The 27,279-nt window shown below is 41.5% G+C and overlaps 2 protein-coding genes across 2 annotated transcripts in view; both read left to right on the top strand.

Moving 5' to 3' along the window:
* The first annotated feature begins 249 nt into the window (after window positions 1-249).
* LOC126129950 (uncharacterized) lies at window positions 250-1,414 on the top strand. Its single transcript, XM_049915165.1, has 2 exons — window positions 250-321; window positions 686-1,414. Exons 1-2 carry the CDS (start codon window positions 250-252, stop codon window positions 1,412-1,414), a joined length of 801 nt encoding a protein of 266 aa, XP_049771122.1.
* A 1,120-nt stretch (window positions 1,415-2,534) lies between these two features.
* The window catches only part of LOC126167349 (DNA polymerase theta-like), a 303,097-nt gene continuing 278,352 nt past the window's right edge, over window positions 2,535-27,279 (top strand). The window contains exons 1-2 of the mRNA XM_049920469.1: window positions 2,535-2,967; window positions 19,882-19,993. Coding sequence (XP_049776426.1) covers window positions 2,674-2,967; window positions 19,882-19,993 — 406 coding nt within the window. The 5' untranslated portion in view covers window positions 2,535-2,673. The remainder of the gene's footprint in view (window positions 2,968-19,881; window positions 19,994-27,279) is intronic.

A 27,279-nucleotide genomic window follows, 5' to 3' on the forward strand; every position in this document is an offset into this window, starting at 1 on the left:
TTTATCCTCCATTGAACGTTTCCGCTTCCCACGAGGAGCGTTACTCAAGTTGTTATTAGAGTTTGGTGATCTCGGAGTAACTGGTGTCATTGGAGTTGACTCTCCAGTTACTGGTGTCACTGGATTCGAGTAGTATCTTCAATGGCTACATTTTCTATGTCATTCTCTCCTTCACACTGAAAAAATAAGAAAGACTGTATGTTAGTGATTTTTGCTTTGGATTTTGTTTCTTGTATCTTTATAGAGCTTATGAATAATTTTTGTGAAAAAGTATGCATATTGGAATGTACAAAACTGATAGATTGTGATAAGAGCCAAGCTGTAAGTATTGTGGTGGTATATGATTTGACATGGTGTAATGAAAAACTTAACAAATATGTCTAGCTAACAAAAACCGAGAAATTGTTAATAAAAGGCCTTATAGAGTTCCATAATCTCACACCTTAAAACGAAAACAGGAATGCTTACGAAACACACACTGCACTGAGCAACTAACTCTTTATCCACATAAAATTCTGAGACAGTGTAGAATGAATACTGAACAAAAACACTTTCAGACAAAGAACAACTCGATGGAGTTTCATTTTTCTGTTATTGTTGTGATCATGTACATTAACAATTAGCTGAATGTTACTGTTAACAGAAACTTTACACAAATTTATTTTAATTCTTTTTTTCATTGCAGTTCCCAAAATGTGAAGAAGACTGGCTGAGAATTGCAAGTGATTTTGAAAGCAAATGGCAGTTCCCTCACTGTTTAGGAGCTATTGATGGGAAACACATCAGAATTGTACCTCCTAAAGAAAGTGGATCGTTTTTCTTCAATTATAAGAAAACAAATAGTGTTGTCTTAATGGCTGTAGCTAATGCAAATTATGAATTTGTGTACTGTGATGTGGGAACAAATGGGAGAATATCCGATGGAGGGGTTCTGCAGAACACTAAATTTTACGAACTTCTTGTTAATAATAGTTTAAAAATTCCTCAACCTCAACGAATTTCAAATTCGCAGGAAATAGGGCTAGTGGAGTATGTTTTTGTTGGTGATGATGCCTTCGCAATTCGCAAAGATTTAATGAAGCCATATCGTCAAGAAAAATTATCAAAGGAAGAAAGACTCTTTAATTACCGCCTCTCTAGAGCATGCAGAGTTGTTAAAAATACGTTTGGAATATTGGCATCAAGGTTCCGTATTTTCCATACAACCATAAACTTGAAGCTTTTGAATATTGACACTGTGGTATTAACTTGCTGTGTTTTACACAACTTTTTGCGCAGAAGAAACCCGCAATTTTACACACCATATGAGTCACTGGATCGCGAAAATATCAACGAATGTTCTCTTGAACTGGGCGAAAGATGTGACGAAGAAATTATGCACGCCCTGCAGTGGAAGAAGTGGACAAATTTTTGAAAGCGCAAAAACTGTTAGAAATAAATATAAACATTATTTCAGTACTACTAGAGCTGTTCCATGGCAGGATGGGTTTGTATCGTAATAAACTTTGTGTTGTAAAACATGGACAAGTAGTCAAGTATATTCATGTTTCTTTTTATAACAGCAGTTAATTTTCTATTATGTTTGCACACAAATATATTCTTTTGAATAAACTTTTGATAAATGTATGTGAAATATATTGTTTTACATTACCACGTGTTCCATTTCCTCGCTCATTGACACTCCAATTTCATCTTCAATTATACTCCTGCTTGGTCTTGGCGTTTCTTGATCACTAAGAAAGCCAAGCAGATCAAAATACCACAGCGTTGGCTGGTACACCTGATCTACTCCTACACCAGATCTTCTAGATTTCTGCACCTTCCACAACTCTTTCCGGTAAACAGTTCGCAACGAATTTATTTTTTTATTACTGTTTCTCGGTTTGCCGAGGCGTCAACTGCCCGCAATTTTACAATTAGAGAATTGTATGCTGCTGCCTTTTTGTCTCTGTCACTATATTCTTTACTTTTTATCTTCCACAAACATGTGTGGTTCCTATATAATTCAATGAATTCACTGATAAATTCGCGAGAACATTGACGAGTATCAGCCATTTTGATGCCCTATGCGCACAAATACAACACTAGACTGAGCAAACAGCTGTTTCGCGCCAGATTTGTGGCGATCTCCTGTCCACACGCTCCAACTTGTCTGCGCAGATGTAGTTTGAACCCACAGATTTGAGAGGTTTCGCTCAAACCTCCAACTCCAACTTCCAGGTTTGCACACACCTCAGGTTGGTGCAAATCTTCTGTCTACACGCAACGTTCTGTCTGCGCAGATGTGATGTGCGCAGACATTTGCGCAGACAGATCGTTGCGTGTGGACGGGCCTTAAAGGTGAGAATGCAGCCACAGTCTAACTGCGATTTGCGTTACGAGGCAGCGCATCAATATCTCGTGCTGATTGGCTCCATGCTTTATTAAATCTTTGACACTAAGGAAACCAAGGAGGTTTACTGCATGTCTGAACCCGAAGTCTGAACCTTTGTTTTTCAAAGATATTTGTATGTCATGGAGGCGCTGAAATTTGAACAAACAGTGCCGTTGGCTTATCATCGCGATGACAGTTACGTGTTTTAGCTCTTAATATTTTGCGAGTTTATAGAACATTTTTACAGAAATCTTTTATGAGATATTGATCGTGATTTTATCTAGTGGTTTTTTGTGTAAATGGAGAGTCCATGTGGCATAAACGGTTTGGAAAGTGCTTCGTTTGGAAATGACACCTTAGCGGCATTATGTCAACTTGAAAGCGACTTGCAACCATGTAGCAGCAAAGGCGTAAATAATAATGCCAGTGACCAGTCGTCGCAAACATTGACGAATGTTTCAGAACATCAAGATGTAAATGCGTCAAAGTATACATCCCCTCACAGTAAGACTACCCAGAGCAACATAACATTTCTCAGTACCCAAGAAAAACAGGATCTGAAGTCTTGGGGCCTCCCGGAAGCTGTATTGAAGGTGGATAGTAATTACAGTACTTTAAGTCTATTTCTGTGGAAAAACATGGGGCGTTCATATGACATATGCTATTTCACTTAATCAACTGTCATGCTCCCATATTCAAAACGAATGTTGTTACGCTTACTGTAGCCCCAGGATTACAGTGATATTGGATTCCTCCCGAATGTGAGGTCAACGCCTTAACGACTGCAATGTCACAGACGGTTGGTCCCATGTGTACACTGTCCTGTAACCACAGATTTACTCTTCTCGGGGTACACATCAAGGACACCCAGTTGTGACCCAGGAACCAAGAACTTGCTACTACGCACCTTTTCCCTGCGGACAACTGACGCTAGCCTCTGAACATGTTGACTGCCACGAGACGGGTGGCGGCGCAGCAGAGCTAACTTGTGTTAAACACGTCACTATTCCCCACCCACGTCTTCCCCGCAGACTGTCTAAAAAACTGAGTCAGCGCCCCCACTTGATGACTGAGATGTTGAACTCAGCAGAATGACAAGATATTAGTATCATGCACTGTAAATATCAGCACCATTTTCTTATAAAAACATTGCAATATTGTAAAGTAACAAGGTGTTGTAGTTATCTCCTTTCATTGTTAACAACTTCTGTGAGCCCTCTAAGTAATCTTTAATTGTATAGATGCATTACTCACAAAGGATGTTTTTGATGCCTTTTTAGACATGTATTTTAGTAATCCTCATCACCTTGGGCGATTTATTATACAATTCTATTCTCTGATAGAAAGTTTTTTGTTTGTTTTCCTTTGATAATTGTTAAGTCCAATCTGCCGCTTGTACCATGATTATGTATAGAACTATTATTGAAATACTTAGTAATAATTTTCCTGATAAGTGCAGCAGATTGGTAGATGTACTCAGTTGGTGCAGTAGGGATACCCAGGTTTTTAAACAATTCTTTACCTACAGTGTGCCCAACTACTACTTCTAGATATTACCCTTATAGCTCTTTTCTACACTTTAAAAATTTTGTCCACCTTTTATGCATTTGATCCCCAGAAAAGAGACCCATAGCTAAGAACAGCGTGCACATAGGAATAATGTATCACCACAAAAGTTTGGCTATTATGAACTGATAAATGAATCCTAAGACAATGACGTATCAATGGCTTTCTTTCTGCAGTATCTGTGTGTGTTTATTCAGTGTTAATCGTTACACAATTCTATAGCGACGTCATCAGTGTTTAATGCAACAGAGTTGTAGTCCCTCTGTATGCTGAAGTGCATTCTGTTTGTTTTCTTTCTGTTTAGTATGTAGTACATACTGCCCCCTTTGTAAACGTTCTTGAGAGTTTCATTTGCCTTCTGTAATAGGAATTCTGGTGTTTTATCAGTAACTATGATGATGCTGTCATCAGCAATGTGAACTTTATCCCATGTTTTATACCATCTGGTTTGTCACTAATACATATGAAGAACATAACCAGACCCAATACACTATCCCGAGGAACACCTGTGTTTGTATATTTCTACACAATTGTTTTACTAAAAACGTGTGAACTCTCTCTGCCTTCTGCAACCTGTTTTCCAACTAAGACTGAAACATTTTTTTTTTTTTTTTGGCTATATCTCTTACAGCCAGTGCTTCTAGCTTTTTTAGTTATATTTTGTGGTCAGCAGTGTCAAAAGCTTTGGCAAGTATGAGAATGTCTTTAACACACTCATCCTTGTCAGGAGCTTCTAGCACCACTTTTGTGTGCTCTGTAAATGCCAATATTGTATTTCTTACACTAACATTTGTATTCATCTATGTAACACAGTAGTGTCTCTTGTACGATTTTTTGAGAATGCTGGCAGTGGTGAAATTGTCTTGTGGTTTTCAATACTTTCCTTATTACATTTCTTTAATAAGGGCATAAACTTGTGGGTGCTGTAGTTGCTATGGAAAAATAATTCAATTAAAGGATGCATTTGTTGTGTTTGTATGTGCTCTGTTCATGCATTGGAAAAAAGAGAGAGGAACCTCATTCACACCAACTGACCTTGATTTCAAACTCTGTTGTGATAAGCACCATTGTTCTGCTTGCTGTGAAAGTCATTCTGGGTGCTAGATATGTTTTAGGAACATTTTTCTCCATCTTATCTGCAGTACCAGAGAAACTTGCCAATTCTTGAGGATTTTCTTCTTTAAATCCCCATCTTTAATTTATATGTTATTAAACTTGTGTCTGCTTTTCCAGTTTCTTGTTTTAGGACATTCCACATTATTTTGCTTCATTGTGTAGGTTGTTAGAGGTGTGAGTGCAGATATTTTTATTGATGACAAAAAAAATGTTACATCAATATTTACTCACTTTGCCATGTAATAATTATATCTATTATGAGTAACATTATTTTATGTTGGTTATGATCGCCAAGTACACATGGCATAAACAAGCCGTTAATGTTTATTTTTCCCTGGGTGGCGGATCGGGATTTGAAGTGTGGACATGTGGCCGCAAAATGATAGTCCATTCCGACAGGTGCAGTCCACTTTGTGGTGCATTTAAGACTGCTGAAAACATGAGCTAGTAAATTATATAATGTGTTTGTTGAGAGATTTGGACAGAGAAAAACAACTAAAACACTGAAGTAGATACATAGTAAGTTACCAATTATCACAATTTCTGCACCTATACCCCTAATGTTGTGTATGTTATTTTGTCATTGAATGATTTTTGCAGTAAGCAGAACACTCCTGTACAGATTTATATTTTTTTGTACCCCTGATAGTAATGTAGGAACTGTCTTCTGGTGTAGTGCTTTTGTAAAGAAGTGAGAAATTTAAGTGCCTAGGACCACATCATAATACACACTTCATCCTTCCACTATCCTTGGTTACTGCTGTGGAAGTGCCTACTTTGGGAAATGTACCCTCAAAAATTAATTTAAACAGTGTGCAGAATTTAGAGAAATTAATAGGCACATTATTGTCCATATAAACTTCATTCCCACTTTGATTTGTCAATGTTCCAGAAAAAGAATGTATTTTACTTTCCAAGGAAATCCTTTCGTAAGTTTGCAGTTGTGTAGGTCTTACCAGTTCTGTCCTTAGCTTTATTATCTGACAGTAATGATCAAAAAGGCCAAGATCCCATTTAAATATTTTACAAATTTCCCTGTCAAAAATTAGAAGTACTTGGTCTAAGATAATTTTGAAGTTTTTGATACCTGAGTACCAGTGTGTACCATTTATGCCACACCAAAAGTGCTCAACACGTTGAAGCTGTTACTGATTTCACCCTAAACTTCTATTGTGCTAGTTTTGGGGTCTGAAACTCTTTCCAAGACTTCATTTAATTTGTGTTGAAGACAGTGGCAGGGATGCCCATGACGGTGATTGTCCACCTCCATCCCCTTGTTGCATCAACTGTATGGGTGACCAAATTGCTTCCTTTAGAGATTGCCCTATTTTTAAAGATGAACAAGTTATTCAGGAAATCTGAGTGAATGAAAAGGTGTCTATCTTTGATGCTCGTAAGTTATTCGCCAGTAGAAAGCCCACTGTACTTCCAGCGGGCAAATATAGCACTGTCCTCGCCTCTCCTTGACCAGCTAAGGAGGTGGCCACACAGACTTGTGATCTCACCTTTATTGACACGGTTGTGAGATTGGCCATCCCAAAGATTGCCCGTTCAACCTCCCCATTATCACCCACTCATTCTAAGGCTCAACATTCATTGGCTCCTGCTACATCACAGGCTCCAAAATCGGAAGCCCGGACTTCCATAAAAGAGCCTAGTCGTGAAGATTTTTTATGTACCCTGACCTCACAACCATCAACTCCTCCTTCATCTCAACACCCTGCATCGAAGAAGGCTCATAAGAAAAAAAGTTCCTCTTCATCTCCGCCATGGCGTGTCTATTCTACAGCACCACTCAGCGATAACTACCCTTGGCCGTCTTCCGTGTCGCATGACGAATCACTGGCGGCTCATCAACCAGCCGATCACTGGTGCCAGGAGCTGCCCCCCCCCCCCCCCCCCCCCCAACCACCTTTTAATCAGGAACTTCTGCCACTGACTGAATGCCATTCCACGCCATTGGCCACCAGCTCCCAGCAGTCGCTGAGTTGACAGCAACCATTGTGAGATTTTTCCATTTTTTGGCCACCCTATGTCAATTATCCATTTTAATAACTACGAAATCTACTCCAATCAGGATGAACAGTAGATCCTCTTATGATCCTACTCCCTGGTCCTTAGGAAACAAAACTACATGCCCATAATCGCTTTGTCTTCCCTCACTTCCAATCAGTCTGGTTTGATCCCCCGTCTGCTGCTGGCATTCTGACGCATGGGGGACTTATAATTCTTTTCCATGATACTATCCATTATCACCCAATCCACTTACACATTTCCTTCCAAGCTGTCACTGTACATCTTTCCCTTTCTGGATTCACAATATCTCTTTGTACCATATACTTTTCATCATCCACACCAATGGCAAGAGCCAATCTCCTATATCTCCTTGGATAGCTCTCACCCCCCTATTTGCTGGTTGGGGACTTCAGCACCCACCACCTGCTTTAGGGACCTCAGCGTCCTTGTCTGAGAGGCTCCTATTGATTGACCTCTTCCATCACGTGAATCTTGTTTGCCTCAACACTGGGGAATATACATTTTTGTCTGCCTCCGTGTCAACCTATTCTCATTTGGACCTTTCAGCCAGTACTGTTTGGCTAGCTGGGCACTTTGAATGATACACATTTTCTCTTTGTCCTTTGATTACAGCCACAACTACCACTTATGTGCCCAAGACACTGGAAGTTTTCCCAAGCCGATTGGACACTTTACTCCTCTCTAGCAACATTTGATGACACTCCATTTCCTAGCATCGATGATCAGGTCACTCATGTTACGGCAGTTATTCTTACAGCTATGGAATGTTCAATACCTTGTACCTCCCCTTTGCCTCAGTGTCCCCCAGTTCCTTGGTGGAACGAGGCATGCCATGACGCAATATGCAAGCAGAAACATGCTCTTTGTTTTTCTGCTATCACCCTACCTTGGCCAACTGTATCTGCTTTAAGCAGTTACGTGTGTGATGCCATAGCATCATATGCAATAGCAAGAAGGCAAGTTGGGATTTCATTACCAGCTCCTTTAACACCTTCATTCCTTCATATGTAGTTTGGAGTCAAATTTGACAATTATCTGGCACGTCTAGTTTTTGCCCGATCTCTGGGCTAACTGTTGCTCAAGATACCTTAGTGGACTCAGTCACAATTTCTAATTCATTGGGTCAACACTTTGCTGAGATTTAAAGCTCTTCTAATTACCCACCAGGATTTCTCCCAAAGAAACGAGCAACGGAAGTGCGACCTCTTGCTTTCTCCTCTCAAAATCGCGAAAGGTATAATACTGTTTTTTCTGTGTGGGAACTCCGACATGCACTTTCTTCCTCACTATCTCTTCCGCCCCAGGACCGGATAGCATCCACATCCAAATGTTGCTGTATTTATCATACTTTAGTCTGTGTTACCTCCTTCACCATTATAATCAAATTTGACCTGCAATACCTTTCCCAGAGAATGGCAGGAAGCTATTGTCATTCCTGTTCCAAAACTTGGAAAGGACAAACATCTCCCCTCTAGCTATTGCCCTATCTCTCTCACAAATAGTGTATGTAAGGGTGTTGGAACATATGGTAAATGGCTGTTTAGGCTGGTGGCTGGAGTCCTGAAACCTTTTGACAAATGCCCAATGCAGTTGCCGAAAGCATTGATCCGCAATTGACCATCTTGTTGATCTCTCAACTTATATCGTGAACAGCTTTCTAGGGAAATGTCAAACGGTAGCTATATTTTTTGATCTGGAGAGGGCATACAATACCTGTTGGAGGACAGGCATTTTCCCCACATTGTTTTCGTGTGGCTTTTGAGGTCGACTACCCTTTTTCATCCATGAAATTATGGCAGAGCGCACATTTAAGGAGTGGGTAAACAGCAGTCTATCCCATACTTTCTCCCAAGAAAATGGGGTGCGCCAGGGCTCTGTGCTAAGTGTTGCACTGTTTGCTACTGTCATAAATCCAGTTATGGATTGTCTCCTTCCTGATGTCTCGGGCTCCCTCTTTATCAACGATTTTACAATCTACACACATCAAAAAAAGTTTTGCATCTTCCCAGTTCCCAGAACTCCTGAAGCTAGACATTGACTGTGGATATTGTATCACAGGCACAGTCCCTTTGACTATTCAGAGATGTCACTAAACCTGCCCAAAGATGTAAACAACCATGCATGAGCAGCACTTATTAGACAGAGGGGTTCGGACAGCTGATCAGTTCCAGTCATTCCACCAGGAAGGATGTACACGGCTCATGTTGTCTGTAGTTCAACCATGCCTAGACGATCAATACCACGGTTCGATCATGTCTGCATTGTTACTTTGTGCTAGGAAGGACCCTCAAAAACAGTAGTTTCCAGACATCTCGGAGTGAACCTAAGCGATGTTCGGACATAGAGGAGATACAGAGAGACAGGAACTGTCATTGACATGCCTCGCTCCGCCCAAGGGCTACTACTGCAGTGGATGATCGCTACCTATGGATTATGGCTCGAAGAAACCCTGACAGCAACGCCACCATGTTGAATAATGCTTTTTGTACAGCCACAGGACATCGTGTTACGACTCAAACTGTGCACAATAGGCTGCATGATGCATGACTTCACTTCTGACATCCGTGGTGAGGTCCTTCTTTGCAACCATGAGACCATGCAGCACAGTACAGATGGGCCCAAGAACATGCTAAATGGGCCACTCAGGAATGGCATCATGTTCTCTTCACTGATGAGTGTCGCATATGCCTCCAACCAGACAATTGTCGGAGGCATGTTTGTAGGCAACCCGGTCAGGCTGAATGCCTTAGACACAGAATGCCGTCCTCCAACCGATACTGCAGTCATATCGGCAGCATATTGGCATGACGTTTGTCTTCATGGACGACAATTCACGGCCCCATCGTGCACATCTTGTGAATGACTTCCTTCAGGATAACGACATCGCCCAACTAGAGTGGCCAGCATGTTCTCCAGACATGAACCATATTAAACATGCCTGGGATGTATTGAGAAGGGCTTTTTATGGATGATGTGACCAACAACCATTCTGAGGGATCTATGCCGAATCGTTGTTAAGGAGTGGGACAATCTGGACCAACAATGCCTTGATGAACTTGTGGAAGGTGTGCCACGACAAATACAGGCATGCATCAATGCAAGAGGTACTAGTGTGTACAGCAATCTGGACCACCACCTCTGTAGGTCTCGCTGTATGGTGATACAACATGCAATGTGTGGTTTTCATGAGCAATGAAAAGGCCACAAATGATGTTTGTGTTGATCTCTATTCCAATTTTCTGTACAGGTTCTGGAACTCTCAGAACCGAGGTGATGCAAACTTTTTTTATGTGTGTACTACAGCTGTCAACGTACCAACCTTATTGAACGGTATCTTCAAGGATGTCTCAATTGCCTCCACTCATCGAGCATTGAACCCGGCTTCCGATTTTCTCCCAGTAAGACAGTCTGTGTAATTTTTTGGCATCATATGCAGTTTTATCCACCTTCTCTACATCTAGGCCCTGTTGACCTTCCCTTTGCTGACATTGCCAAATTCTTGGGACTTACGTTTGACAGAAAACTGTGCTGGTTTTCCCACGTTTCATATCTTTCAGCTCGCTGTCTGCAATCCCACGGCACCCTCCGTATTCTGAGCGGTACCTCCTGGGGAATGGACTGAGTGGTCCTCCTCCACCTATATCGTGCCTTAGTGCACTCGAAATTGGACTATGGAAGTATAGTTTACTCCTCTGCATATGCCATCTATTCTTTGACGTCTAGATTCTGTCCACCGCCATGGATTGCATTTAGCGCCTGGAGCTTTTTACACTAGCCCCATGGAGAGCCTTTACCCTGAGACTGCTGAACTCCGCTATCCATTTGGCGAACTGTTCTTCTGAGTCGTTATGCTGGTCATCTGTCTTCCATGCCTGCTCATCTGACCTATGCCCTTTCTTTCGATGCCTCCTTGGATTTAGGATATGCAGGCAGTCCTTCCTCTCTACTACCACCGGGAGTCCGCTTCCATCAACCGCTACATTCATTTTCTTCCAATTTCCTAAAACTTCCTTAACAAATTGGGGTACGATGCCACCTTGGCTTTGCCCCCGGACCTGCCTTCTCCATGACCTTTGTCAGCTTCCCAAGGATAGTATGCCCTCTTCCTCGCGAACTCGTCGCCGGGAGGAGGTAATTTTAACTAGACTCCGGACAGGGCACTGTCTTTTTAGCCATCGACATCTTTTAAGCGGTGATCCTCCCCCACTCTGTCCTCGCTGCTCTCAACTGTGGTCGGTGAGACACCTTTTACTTGAGTGCCCCTATTTTACTCCGTTATGCGTCCATCTACAGCTGTCGCCTGATATATCTTCCATTTTAGCAGATGACACACACTCAGCCAATCGCGTTCTCGAGTTTATTAGTGCCAGTGAGATGACGTCAGTCATTTGAACCTCTTTTTGGGGACAAACAACCCCCCTTCTATAGTGGTTTTTTAAGCTTTCCTTCTGTTTTTGGGTTCCCCACTTTTTTGAGTTTTGCTCCCATTGCTGCTGGTTTCCAGTTGCGTTTTTATACCTTTTCCTAAGTCACAGACTGGCCGCTAATGACCGTAGCAGTTTTGCGCCCTAAAACAATAAAAAAAAGCACCACATGATCAGTGTACGATTTATAATGGGTGCTAGTTACAATAGCTCAACCCATGTAATTTTGCAGCCCAGAATTTGTCAGGTAGTTCTGGGCAATTCTGACAATAGTAAAATTCTACATGCATCACAATGGCATGTGTTCTATCACAGGAATAGATTGTTACAAGCTTGCACATTTCATCAAATGATGAGCTGGCTGGTTCTTTGCGAAGGCACAAATTGGCACAACAACTGATACATGCGCAGCAAAAACCAGGAAAGAAAGAAAGCCCTACACAGGTTTGCATCGCTCACAGAAATGTTGGTGCAGCTGTGTCTCATAGGAGTCTCAATCTTCAGCTGATTCATCATATGCAGGAAAGGGCGACGGTTGCACTGATAGGAGAGTAACATGCTGTGAACACTCGGACACCATTTGATTGTGAGCGATTATGTGAGCTTGATGTTGTTCCGTGAAAGCTTGCTGCTGGGCTATGAGACATTGGAGTATTTCTTGATTGAGATGTTTGTCAGGGGACTTACATCTGACACTGACATGTTGAAGGAAATGTAACCATCACTCGTTGCCAAATTTGTTTTAACAAGAGCAAGCATGATTTATGGAACGTAGTACTTTGTAGAGCAACACGTAAGATACAGGTTGTGCATAGCACTGAATACATTGACTGGACAACAGTAACATAGCGTAAAGAAAAGGCTGAGTGCTAGTTTGTGATCGCTTAAATATTCCTGTTTCTTTGGTGGCTCACTGGAGCATGCCAGGGGGCCAACGCAAGTGCCTCTATAAGCGGACCTGTGAACTGTATCAAGGCATCTTCTCTGAAATAGCGTGTATCATTAGTGAAGGTACATCGAACATAGTGACTGGAATCATTGCAGTTTGAACCTTATTTTTGTTCTATAACAATTTGAGTAGTTGCATACATAAATTAGAAATAGCCACATGACTGAAAATGGTAAAGGTAGAGATGCTTGTGGCCCTTGGGTTGTGGAAAATTGAGCCATAGCTCAATTGTCCCTAAGCTAAAATTACATTCGTGGGTAAGTTTTGTAGACAAGACATTTTTTTCATAAACAGTTTTATAATACTTTTATTACAAAAACATGCTTGTAAAAGCATGTAGGCAATTACAAATTATTTAATAACATAATTTGTTGGTAGGTGAGGCTTTTCCATCGGCTTTCACAAACATGAATATTTGCAAAGGCTTTCAAGTTAGTGGTCTTCCTGCACTAAATGAAAATATTTTCACTGATGATGAATTTCTGAGTTCATATGCCACTGACAGGGCACTGACAATCACATGTCCCTGTGGAAAGTACTGGGGCTTCTTCAAATAATCATAAAGATCCTGAGAAATTGAAACTGGTGTGGATGGGCTGACACCAACTGTCACCTTAGGTCCTACACTGATGGTCTGGCCAGAGTTCTCGACAAGTGGAAGCCATTGTTTTTGCCAAAAACTTAGACTGTACTCTAAAGCCTTGCCTCGTTTGTTGAAAGGCAGTAGGAAAAGAGCTAAATCTTGTTTAACTTCTGCTTCATAAAAGCTACAAATTCAGAATTCTCTTCCGGCAAGAGCAGAAAAAACTTTGGTCTATATAGAAAAAAGAAAAACGTCAAAGCACAGCGCCTCCAAAATGAAGAGTTCATCAGAATCATATGATATAGAATCTTTTTTTAAAAAAAAAAAAAAAAGAAAAAAAAGAAGCACAAGTGCATCCGTTGCACAGAGTAATCAGAGTGACAGTGAAGATGTAATTCTGGACAGGAACTAGAAAGCGAAGCATCAATGACTGATTATTGACAATATTAGAGACGAAATATGTATTCGGTGATTTGTTGAAAAAGGTATTAATATGAGAGAGGAAGGACTGAAATTCAAGTTTGCAGAAAGAAGTGCAGGCTAAGTTTAAATGGCCTCCAATTGAAAATACAACTGTTACTGATGAAGATCAAATAGAAATGATTCATCAACCTTTCATCATCAATATAGTAAATGGGGTGTGACTAGTTTCACTTTTGTAACTCTTTTTGTAGGACTTTGTGCTTCCTAGAGTTTTAACATTATCATGTTATTGATATGGGATTTTAAGCGGGAAACAAAAATGTTTTGATTACCAAATGTTGGCTTAAGTGTGTTGTTTTCCAGCTCAAGTATCCCCACTACCTGGATCAAGTATCCCCACCGTGGGGATCATTGAGCCATGGTGTAAAGCATTTTTGTAACAATTGCTTTGTGGTTACATGTTCCCAATTCACATTTTTAAACTCATAATTTAATGGCAAAAATTTTAGGTTTCTCATGACAGTTTGTTTTGTTTAAGCAAGTAGCTGGAAAATGAAAATAATTAAAAACAAAATTTAGGCTCAATTATCCTCATTCTCTGCTGTATATATGCAGAGTGAAGCAACAAATGAAAAACTTGTACCAAAGCTGGAATTTGAATCTAGGTCTCCTGTTCACTAGGCAGATGTGCCAACTCATACTTCACCCCGGTACACTGACTTAGAACAATTGCATGGGCTACCCTAGTACACCTCCCTCCACAATCCAAATTCCCATTCATGCCTCAGCCCCTAACTGATAGCATTGCAGAGGATCTCCAGCTGTATTGGAATAGCACCTTAGCATCAAATGAAACCCAGGCATAGGTGCCTTAATCAAATGAATATCCAGTGGGCTAAGGTGTGAATAGGAATTTGGATTGGGGAGGGAGGTGTGTTAGGGTAATCAGTGCAACTGTGCAAAGTCTTTGTGCCAGTGTGGTGTAGTTGTTCATGCCTCTGCCTAGTGCCTAGTGAGTGGGAGACTCAGGTTCGAATGCTGGCCTCTGTATAGATTTTCATTCATCACTTTAGTATGCAAATATACGTCATAGTTGTCTGAGGCTTGTGTGTGTGTGTGTGTGTGTGTGTGTGTGTGTGTGTGTGTGTGTGTGTGTATGGCATTTTTCTCACTTGCTTCCAGTACCTAGTTCATTTCCCTGATAAACTTTTATGGAAGTCTAGTGCACCCACACCAAACATTTTCAGAATCGCATAAAACTCCATGCTGTGGTGCAAGGTGTACATGGATGCACAGCTGGTTCCACAGCTGGTTCCAGTTGGCAGGAACATATGGTCAAAGACGAAGCAAACAAAGCTGGTGAATGTAGCATTTACTATGCTGCACTATGATGTACCATCCTCCATGAATGATCGGCCTTGCCATTGATGACATGCCTTGCAGAACTCAGCAATACATATAGCCTCACCACATGGGCGACCACAGCCGAGGGGTATCTATTGAGGGTCCAGACGAATGTGTGGTTCCTGAAGAGGGCCAGCAGCCTTTGCGGTAGTTGCAGGAGCAGTGGTTCAGGCTATTCTGACTAAACTGACCTTGTAACATCAACCAAAACAGCCTTGCTGTGCTGGTACTGTGAACAGCTGAAAGCAAGTTGTAAGTTTTCCCTAGTGTATGCAGATCTACTGCATGATTAAATGATGAGAGCATCCACTTGGGTAAAATATTCTGGAGGTAAAATAGTCCCCATTCAGATCTCTGGCCGGAGACTATTCAGAAGGATGTCATCATCAGGAGAAACAAAACTGGCATTCTACAGATTGTTGCATTTGAATGGTGGATCCCTCAATTGCGCAGGTCGGTTAGAAAATTTAAAAAGGGAAAGGGATAGATTGAAGTTAGATATAGTGGGAATTAATGGAATTTGGTGGCAGGAGAACAGGACTTCTGGTCAGGTGAATACTGTTTTATAAATAAAAAATCAAATAGGGGTAATGCAGGAGTAGGTTCAATAATGAATAAGAAAATAGGAATGTGAGTAACTTACTATGGATAGCATAGTGAATGCATTACTGCAGCCAAGATAGACAATGAGTCAACACCCCCTACAGTAGTACAAGTTTATATGCCAACTAGCTCCGCAGATGATGAAGAAATTGAAGAAATGTGTGATGAGATAAAATGAATTATTCATGTAGTCAAAGAAAATGAAAGTTTAATTCGTTCTGGAGTTTGATAGTAGGTAAAGGAAGAGGAGGAAAAATAAGAGGTGGATATGGACTGGGGGGAAAGGAATGAAAGAGGAAGCCGTGTGTTAGAATTTTGCACAGAGCAGAATTTAATCATCGCAAGCATTTGGTTTAAGAATCATGAAAGAAGGTTGTGCATGTGGAAGAGACCTGGAGACACTGGAAGGTTTCAGATTGATTATATTATGGTAAGACAGAGGTCTTTCAGATTTTAAATTGTAAGGCATTTCCACAGGCAGACGTAGACTCTGACCACAATTCATTAATTATGGGCTGTAGATTAAAACTGAAGAAATTGCAAAAAGATAGGAAATTAAGAAGATGGGACTTAGATGCGTTGAAAGAACCAGAGGTTGTTGAGAGTTTTGAGCATTGAGCAACAGTTGATTAGAACAGGGGAAAGATATATGGAAGATGACTATGATTAGCTTTGAGAGATGAGATAGTGAAGGCAGCAGAGGATCAAATAGGTAAAACGATAAGGCCTAGCAAAAATCCTTGGATAACACAGGAGATATTGAATTTGACTGATGAAAAGAGAACATATAAAAATGCTACAAATGGGGCAGGTGAAAGGGAATACAATCATCTAAAAAATGAAACTGACATGAAGTGCAAAATGACCAAGCAGGGAGTGAACAAATGTAAGGATTTAGAAGCATAATTCACTAGGAGAAAGGTAGATTAGACCACCAGGAAAATTAAAGAGCCTTTGGAGAAAAGGGAAGCAGTTGTATGGATATTAAGAGCTCAAGTAGAAAACCAAGTGCAAGCAAAGAAGGGAGAGGTGGAAGGATTATATAGAGGGTCTATACAAGATGAACTTGCAGGCAGGATTATACAAATGAGAGAGGATGTAGATGTAGAGGAGATAGGAGACATGATACTGCAAGAAATATTTGATAGAGCACTGAAAGACCTAAGTCGGAATAAGGCCCCAGGAGTAGATGACATTCTGTAAGAACTACTGACAGCCGTGGGAGAGCCAGCCATGACAAAACTCTTCCATCTGGTGTTCAAGATGTTTGAGAGAGGTGAAATACCCTCAGATTTCGAAGAGAACAAGTGCAAATATTACCAAACTATTAGGGTAATAAGTCGTGGTTTTAAAATACGAACACAAATTCCTTACAGAAGAAAGAAAAAACTAGTAGAAGCCAACCTCAGGGAAGATCAGAGAAACAGGGGAATATGAAGCAATACTGACCTTACGACTTAACTTAGAAGATAGGTTTAGGAAAGATATACATACATTTACAGCTTTTGTAGGCATAGAGAAAGCTTATGACAGTGTTGACAGGAATACTCTCTCTGAAATTCTGAAGGTAGCATGGGTAAAATACAGGGAGCGAAAGGTTATTTACAGCTTGTACAGAGTGTATGAGTTGAGGGGCATGAAAGTGAAGCAGAGGGGGAGAGGGGAGTGAGACATGCTATGCAAGCAGTAAAGGAAACAAAAGAAATATTTGGAATAGGAATTATAGTTCAGTGCATAAAAACTTTGGGGTTTGCCAATGATATTGTAATTCTGTCAGACACACCAAAGGACATGGAGAGCAGTTGAGCAGGCTCCTGAAAGGAGGATATAAAATGAACTTCAACAAAAGCAAAACAGAAAGGGGCATTCAAAGTAGTTGATAAGTTTTGTTGTTTGGGCAGCAAAATAACAGATGATGGCTGAACTATAAAAGAAAAGTGATTCTGAAGAAATGAAATTTATTAACATCAAATTCAGAGTTAGGTGTTAGGAAGTCTGTTCTGAAAATATTTGCATGGAGCTGTAGTCACATAGGGAAGTGAAACATGGACAATAAACAATTTAGACAAGAAGAGAATAGAAGCTTTTGAAATGTGGTCCTATAGAAGGAAGCTGGAGGTTAGGTGGGCACATCACATACCTAATGAGGAGGTGCTGAATTTAATTGGGGAAAAAAGAAATTTGTGCCACAAGCTAACTACCAGAAGAGATCAATTAATAGGACATATTCTGAGACATCAAGGAATCACCAGTTTAGTAAGGAGGGAAGTGTGTGGAGTAAAATTGTACAGGGAGAATGAGATGAATATAGTAAGCAGATTCCATAGAATGTAAGTTGCAGCAGTTATTTGGAAATGAAAAGGCTTGTATAGAGTGATTTGGGATGGAGATATGCACCAAACTGATCTTCAGACTGAAGACCAAAATAACTACTGCTATCATGTAAAACAGAAAAGGAGAAATTGTTGATAATGGGTAAACACAGTATTAAGAAGTAGGGAAATGCAAGGAAAAATTGATACCTCACCTATAACCAGTGCAACTCTTCTTGTTGGTTTCTAACACCCTGTAATGTTATTTTTCAACTCAAGCCTGATTGACATGTTTTTGTCAATGATAGATCCAAAAGCTGCATTCTTGTTTCCATTTATGTAATATGTATGGTGTTTTTGTTTGAGTTCCATACCATATGATGGTTTGTAACTGAAACTGGTAGCATAATAAAATAACTAAATGCAGTTTTGTGTTATGAATTTTGGGAAACATATTTGCTCTGTTGACAACTGCTGAAGAAAATGTTTGCAAAATTAAGCTTTTCAGTTAATTTCTCACTAGGGGTAAGATAGATACAGCCTACAGGAAAATTAAAGAGACCTTTGGAGAAAAGAGAGCCACTTGTATGAATATCAAGAGCTCAGATGGAAACCCAGTTCTAAGCAAAGAGGGAAAAGCAGAAAGGTGGAAGGAGTATATAGAGGGTCTATTCCTCCCTTACAGTCTTGGCATTTGAGGTAAACATATTTGTTCGGAAGCAGACTCTTTACGGCAATATACCACCAGTCTCACCTCAACCCTGACTGGATGTAACTACCCCACCAGCCTAGTTCAAAAGCATATTTACTGGGCCATCACATCCAATCTTGGTATTGCTGATCCCTCCAAAAAACAGCTTTGGAGTACATCATATGTCACTCAGTGTTATCCTAGTCTTGAATGTATTAATCAGCTACTTCGAAAATGCTATGACTTCCTAAAATCATGCCCTGAAATGAGGTCCATTCTATCTGAGACTTTGCCCACCACACCTAGAATAGCGTTTCTGTCCCCCCCTCCCCCTCCAATCTCCACAATATATTGGTCAGATCCTATGCTCCTTCTGCACCCATCTCCCTACCCTGTGGCAACAAACCCTGTAACTGCCTGTGCTGCGAGACTTGCCCTGTGCACCCTCCTACCACCACCAACACCAGGCCTGTTACTGGTAAAAAATATACTGTCCAAGGGAGAGCCACCTGTGAAACAACACGTCATATACCAGCTGTTATGAAAACCTTGTTTGGCCTTTTACATTAGCATGACTTCCCCCAAGTTATCAATTAGGAAGAATGGGCATAGGCAGAGGATATATACCAGCAACACACAATATGCTGTTGCATAGCAAGCTCTGAAAGAAGCCACTTATGACCTCGGTGCTTGCTTCAGCACAGTGCCATCTAAATTCTTTCCCCGACACCAATTTTTCATAACTCTGCAGGTGGGAACTACTGCAACAACATGTCCTCGATTATCGCTACCCACGTGGCTATAATTTACATAAATTTGTTCTGTCTCAGCATTTCTTCACAGTAACTACTTCTTTCATCACTTTGTTTTAGTTTTGTACATCTTTAATTTTCTGACGTGTCTATTTTTTGCCGTCCCCTATTACATACAATTCACTTAGCTTTTCACTCTTATTAACTGATGCATGATGTTTTAGCAATAATCACTGTCTTACGTATAACACTGTCTTCCACCTTTAAACTCTGATTTTCAAATCTCATCCACTGCAGTCCCCAACAATCAATCTTTTCTTCTCATCCTGTCTGATAAGTCTCCCTTGACCTGGGTTTCTGGATGACATTTCCAAACTCGACCCATTTTCCTAAACCTCATCAGTCCTTTTCTTTTACCCCTCTTCCTTCCCTTTCAATACTTCTGCCTGAAGAAGGCACCACTGGCTCCGAAAGCTTTCATATGTAAAATCTTTTTTATGTGTGTTCTCCTGCTGCCACTTGCTGAGTAGATTTTTATCTATCCTATTACATTATATTGTCAAAAATTCATAATTTTTGTTGTTGTGTATCAATATAGTGTAATTGCTAGGTTAATTCTTGCTTTACAGGATATTTTTCTGTTGCAGGAGTATCATTCAGCTGGAGTAAAATCAATGTTCTCCTGGCAAGTAGAGTGCTTATGCAGTCCAAATGTTCTGGATGGAGGGAATCTTGTCTATTCAGCTCCAACATCAGCTGGTGAGATGTTGACAGTTAAATAACAAATTATTATAAATTAGCAGTATATCACAAGCTGTTTATATTTAAACTCATGTGTTGAATCGAATAGGATTTAAATAGTATCAGTTAATCACTACAATGAACAGCACACACATAAGATTCTGAGAGACACTTTCATGCAACAAGTTTAGAGGATGGCTACTGTTTTCCCAATGAATTACTAGATGCTGTTTAGCTTGGCCAGTTGTGTGTCCCCTTCAGAACTGAAAAGACCAATAAGTGGATGCTGTATGTATGATGATCTATAATGAAAATAAAATCACTATAAATTGTATTCATACATTTGTTCTGGCAGAGAAAAGTCATAGAGTGGGAAGAAACTGTAATGCTCAGTTTTGCCTTTGAGCCAGAAATTATTTTGTTATTTAAAACTGAACTGAATATATACATTTCTTGTAGAATTACATCAGATAAAATGGAATAAAACATTTCTTATAATTTTAATGTGTCATTAGGGCATCAGCTGGTGGTCTTGGTGTAAAACCACTACAGAAGTACCAGCTTCAATACCCTGCATGTAAAAACTGCCACCTTCTTATTTATCATAAATAAACATTTTTCGTTTAGTCCTCACAAGCAAAAGCACTGCTTATGCTCATCATACATAATCCAACTTTGCACATGGAACCCATCCATCTTGTTTGGGATTTTGCTTGCTGCTGCAGCAGGCACAATGTACTGCCTTATCAGTATGTAATGCCTTTGAGACATAGGCACTGAAATGATTTTTGGGACTATTTGGCATCATCCTTGCGGCGGTGTGCCTGTGCTGTCCACCACCACAGCGTTTGTATGTGGCACCAGTGGTGACTGGGGGAAATAAGTGCGCTACCATCGCCCGCAGCCAGCACCCCGGCTGGCAAATATGAAAATGTTGGGCCACTGCTTGTGGGGCCTTGTCCATGTACATCTTCTCAGCAGTACGCAAATGTTTTCTTGTCAGACCAGCTCTGTGCCAGTGTGCATTGAGTTATCAGTAATATGGCTTAGTACTTACGCATTTAATAGTTTTGTTAATATTACTATAACCTTATGGATATAATAGAGGGAAACATTCCACGTGGGAAAAATATATCTAAAAACAAAGATGATGTGACTTACCAAACGAAAGTGCTGGCAGCTCGATAGACACACAAACAAACACAAACACACACACGAAATTCAAGCTTTCGCAATCCACGGTTGCTTCATCAGGAAAGAGGGAAGGAGAGGGAAAGACGAAAGGATGTGGGTTTTAAGGGAGAGGGTAAGGAGTCATTCCAATCCCGGGAGCGGAAAGACTTACCTTAGGGGGAAAAAAGGACAGGTATATACTCGCACACACACCCATATCCATTGTGGATGTCTGCTTGTGTCTGTGTATATGCGGAAGGATATGTGTGTGTGTGCGAGTGTATACCTGCCCTTTTTTCCTTTTTTCCCCCTAAGGTAAGTCTTTCCGCTCCCGGGATTGGAATGACTCCTTACCCTCTCCCTTAAAACCCATATCCTTTTGTCTTTCCCTCTCCTTCCCTCTTTCCTGACGAGGCAACCGTTGGTTGCGAAAGCTAGAATTTTGTGTGTATGTTTGTGTTTGTTTGTGTGTCTATCGACCTGCCAGCGCTTTTGTTTGGTAAGTCTCATCATCTTTCTTTTTAGATACATCTTTGTTTTTAGATATATTACTATAACCTTATTATTACTTGGCTTGCAGTTATCAGCCGAAGTAAATTTTGTGTATGTAGTAGTTGTCAATAAAAAGTGTAGATACAGCAGTTTGACAAGGAGATAGTTTGTTCTGCGCATCTTTTGCAAGTGAATGGATCTGCTATGTGGTGCTATACATGCCAGCATTTTGGCCATACTACCATGAGTTGTGGAGGTAAAGTGACCTGCGGGAAATGTTGATAAGCAGCTCTTGACACTAGGACTGACTGCCTGTCTACAGTGATCTGCATCAAATGTTCTGGGAACCACTCAGTCTGGAGCCGAGTGTGCCTTGTTTTTCTTGAGGAATGTAAAATACAGGAAACAGAAGTGATGAAGTGGATTCTCTATGCCAAATCCAAAAAAGAATGTAAGGTGACGAAACCCACTGTGTTTGCCACTTCATATTCTTCCATGGTGCAGACACTTATTCCAAAGATGGACACTTCGATGCAGATGATGTCCCAGTATTCGCCACAAGAGCTTGTACTTGCACATGTACATGCCAAGGTAAAAAGATTAAGGACAAAGCTACTGAAGCAGTTGCAACAGGAAATATTGATGAAAGTTCCGCAGTGAGCATTCAGAAGGCACTCGAAAGACAGAGTGCCTCTCAACACCTTAACGGGACAGAGTGCAGGGAAAGGATCCCAGTGTTTAGGTCAAAAGCTGTCCTAGGCACCGTCAGAAGTCATTCTGGTGTGTCTGATTGTTGAGCAGGACATCATGGAGTTAGACGCCTCAGATCCAGGCAGATCCTCCACTCCCCCTCGTTTTACAAGTGCTTCACCTCCTTGGTGCAAAGATAGGGGTAAATTAAAACCACACCAGTGACATGGCTCCCATACTAAAGTGGAACTTGATTGGATTCAGGACTCATGTGGAGGAACTGAAACTCCTCGCATAAGCACGCACCTTGTACTTGTGTGTATGAGAAACATATTTTAAAGATACAAATGTTCCTGTGATACATGGCTGTACACCATACCACAAGGTTGACCTATCGGGGAAAGAGACAAAGGAGGGGTTGTTGTGTTTGTCACCAATGTTCACCACTCCTCTGCTCTTGCCCTGGCTACTGACCTGCAAGCAGTTGCAGTTGAAATTCACACGTGTCGGAGGTTCACTGTTTGCTCACTGCATTTACCTCCGCAAGATGCAATAGACTCGGAGGCTCTCACAGATCTTACAGAACAACTCCCATGACCATTCCTCCTCCTGGGGGACTTCAGTGCCCATCAGGTCTTGTGGGGCTCGACTCCTACTTGCCCTCGGGATAGAGGTTTGGAGAGCCTCATGATGTCTCATGAGCTGTCACACTCACTTTTGTGCTATTGGGGCATTCTCAGCTGTCGACCTCTCTTTCTGCTCTCCCACCCTCACAGGCTCTGTTCAATGGGAGGTCATTGGCAATCTTCATTACAGTGACCACTTCCCACTCTGTATTCACGTACTATATGAAGCAATACCTGAAGAGAAGCCACTAAAATGGATGGTCAGCAGGGCTATCGGGATGCTCTTCAGCCAGCTGGCTGCGTTCAAACACTGCGACAGCATCCGAGCGTAGGTGGACCACATCACACGAGTGGTCTGTCATGCTGCTGACTTATCCATCCCAAAGTCCTCAGGTTGTCTTAGGAGTCAACCTGTACATTGTTGGACAGATGAGTGCCGATCAGCAATCCAGGACAGGTGTGCGACTCTTCGACATTTTAAATGTCGACTGACAGCAGACAATCTCAGGGCCGTTTGAGTCGCAAGGGCCAAGGCTCAGTGCATCATTAGAGAGCATAAGAAAAGGTCATGGCAAGCATTCCTGGACTCCATCGATCGTTTCACGTCTTCTACATAAATATGGGAAGCCATCTGGAGGATTCCCGGTGTGCTGAAACAGGAATGTCTCCAAACAACACCCAGAGACATTGCTCAGACACTAGCAAAGCACTTTGCAAAAACTACTGCCAATGCAAGCCAAGATCCGACGTTTCATCAGTACCATGCAACTGTAGAAAGGTGGGCTTCAGATCAAACAGTTCTGAGGTCTAAAACTTACCTTTCTTCATGTGGGAGCTCAAATCGGCACTGACTGAGGCTCGTGACATTGCACTAGGTCACAACCAAATCCGATAGTGCATGCTTCGACATTTTCCAGCAGAATCAAAGAACATCTTCCTCAAATGTTTTAATATCATATGCAAACAGGCAAATCCTGCATCTCATGGAAGGAAGCAATTCTGATAGCTCTCCTCAAACCAGGAAGTGACCACACATGTCCCAGTACCTATTGGAGTATCACCTTAACAAGCTGTTTAGGAAAGACTGTGGAGCGAATGTTTAACTGTTGTCTGGTCTGGTTGTTAGAGACCAGGCAACTTCTTAGCCACTCTCAGTGTGGATTCTGGAGATTTTGGTCAACTGTCAACAACAGCAGGCTTTCCTACATAAGCATCACTGTATCAGCATATTCTTCGATATCGGTAAAGTGTACGATACTACTTTCAGACATTGTATGTTCACACAACCACATCAAGGAGGTTATCATGGCCACCTTTCCATCTTCATATGTTCTTTCGTGTCTCAGCAGTTTTTATGACCTGACTTAATGACAAGCTGTCAGATCAATTCGAGCAGAAGAATGGTGTCCCTTAGGGCAATGTTTTAAGTGTTACCCTCTTTACCATAGTCATAAACAGTATCACATCTGTGGTAAGGAGTCCTGTACAGTGCTCCTTATTTGTGGATGAGTTTGCTGTTTTCTGTTTCTCCTCTAGTGTTGGAAGAGTGAGCCACCAGTTGCATCTCACATTGCACAGGTTAGAGGAGGGGGCTGTAAAGACAAGGTTAATTTGTTGCAGATAAGTGTGAGTGTGTGTGTGTGTGTGTGTGTGTGTGTGTGTGTGTGTGTGTGTGTGTGTGTGTGCGCGCGCGTGCGCGAGCACGTGCGCGCGCGCTCTTTAAACATTCTCGTCATCAGATTTTTAATTTACCCATTGTGCATAAGAGGGACATTGTCCTACACTCTAGGGACTTAGTAAGGTTTCTGGACCTCGTTTTGTCTCCAGATTGTCATGGTTGCCACGCCTGAGATACCTAAAAGCCAGAACCCTGAAGTCATTGAACAACATCAAGTGTCATAGCCACAGGTCTTTGGGAGCAGAGTAGGTGCGTCTGCTCCAATTTTATAGGGCTTTCATGCATTCATGGCTGGACTATGGGTGCATGGTGTATGGAAGATCATTGACGCTGTCCACCCTAAGGGGATTCATCTGGCTACAGGTGCTTATAGGACCAGTCCTATACCCAGCCTCTGTGCTGAGGCCAGGGAACTGCCACTCACCATCTGGTAGCAGCTCCTCATGGTGCATTAGACATTTAAGTTCCTTGCATCTCTGACTTCACCCACATACCATACTGTTGCTCATCTGCCTTTGGAATGCATTTCCTCCAACCGTCCATGAGCCACAATGCCATTTGGGATCTGTGTGCAGAGTGTGCTGGAGTCAGTCCAGGCACAAGAAGTACAAACCCAGTCCAGGGTTCCAACCATCTGCCACCCTGGGTACTGCATCTGTTTTTAAGGCGATATTTTCTAACATATTATATGAGCACCGCAACTATGTAGTTGCCTTTATGGACGGTCTAAGCAGCAGTTCTCTGTTGCTTGCTCTGTTGTTTTCCCAAATCATGTCCTCAAGATCTGACTGCCTGAAGAATTTCCTTTCTTCAAGGGAGAATTATATGCGATCTTGCAGGCACTGGAGCAGATAAGACATTCTTCCAGGGCTAAATTTTTTGCTGGTTCAGATTCTCTGAGCATCCTTTACTCTCTCCAGTATTTGTGCCCAGCAGATAAAGTCATCCAGAATATCAAGGATGCCCTCCTCCAACTATGACGACTGGGGAAGGAGGTCTCTTTCTGCTGGGTACCAGGGCACATGGATATTGCAGGGAATGAAAGGGCAGTTATAGCAGCCAAAGAGGCATGTCGCTATCCTCAATCCTTTCAGTGTGTCATCCCCCTGCACGCTATGACCTCACTGTTGAGATACAAAGTCATGCATCAGTGGGAAGATGAGTGGCTGGAAGTGACTGACAATAAGCTCCGTGTAGTAAAGCCCACAACTTGGCCATGTCATACTTCTTTCCAGCCACGTAGGAAGTACAAGGTCCTTCTTACCTATCTTCACATAGGCCACAGCCTTATGATACAAGACTTCTTACTCCAGCGAGAGGACCCTCCAATGTGTGGTGCTTCTTGCGTACAGATAACTGTGTGCCACATTTTTTTGGACTGTGCATTATTTTCTGACCTGCAGGACACAGCAGATTTGTCGAAGGACCTGCCCACTATTTTAAGCGATGTTCAAACAAATATGGTTCGATTTTTAAAGTTTTGTAAATTGTCCAACATTTTTGACAAGATTTTTGGGAGATGTTTTTAATATGTTAAAAGGGTGCCTGGCTCACCCAATTTTTTTTTATAAGTGGTCAGCCAGTCACGTTTACCTGTGCTTTTCTTTTAGTTCTTCTGTCTTTTTTTTCTTTGTGCTTTAATTTCATGTATAGCTACTTTCCCCTCTTTCTGATCTGTTTTAGCGGATGTGAGACTGAGTGGCCACGTGGTCATTTCGAGTGTATGAATGTGCAAAAATTTTAGTGTTTAACTCCACATTTGTTTGTTCTGATAAGTGTAAGGGTGTTGATGACCTCACTGTTGAGTGCCCATAAGACCCAAACCCACACATATAACTCATCATGAGAATGATCGTGTTTTTGTCAGTAGACAGTGCAATGTTGGAGAACATTTTTGGTCTTGATGCATTCACGGTTTTTGGGTTTCAAATTCAAGGAGTTTGGTCCCCTGTTTTTGCCAGGTTTTGGATGACCATTACTAAATTGTGTCATACTTGGTCCCTCTCATTCACCCTCATGACAGAGCCAAGGAGGAACTTGATAGGTAGCAGGGCCTGGGTGTCATTGAACGAGACACCTATAGCCTATGGGCTGTGCCATTGGTTGTCATTCGCAAAGTTTCAGGGGCACTTCATTTGTGTGGAGATTTAAAATCCACCATATATTCTCGATCAGTAGTGGATTCTTATCTGATTCAGCAGACTGACGAAATCCTTGTGTAACTGGCTGGTGGTAAATGTTTTTCAAAAATTGATTTGGTGGAGGCATGTCTACAGATTCATTTGGATTCTGCTTTTCAACAGATTATGATTATCAAGACCCTTTTCGGATTATACTGTTACATGCGCTTTGGTTTTGGCACTGCGAGTGACTCCACTGTTTTTTGGCAGTCCATTGAACGGTTAATACATGACATCCCCTGTTGTGCAAACTATCTGGATAACATTATCATCACATAGTCCTCATGACAGGAACATCTTGACAACCTTTGGACTATTTCCAGTAGACTGCAAGAGGCAGGCCTTAAGTGCAACCTGCAGAAGTCAAAGTTTTTCAGGCAGAAGTCGAATATGTGGGCCATCTTCTTTCGAAGGATGGCACCCATTCTACGAAGCATCTCTTAGTGGCTATTGTCAACCTTCCTA

The sequence above is a fragment of the Schistocerca cancellata genome, chromosome 1 (genome assembly GCF_023864275.1).
Source record: "Schistocerca cancellata isolate TAMUIC-IGC-003103 chromosome 1, iqSchCanc2.1, whole genome shotgun sequence".
Classification (NCBI taxonomy): domain Eukaryota; kingdom Metazoa; phylum Arthropoda; class Insecta; order Orthoptera; family Acrididae; genus Schistocerca; species Schistocerca cancellata.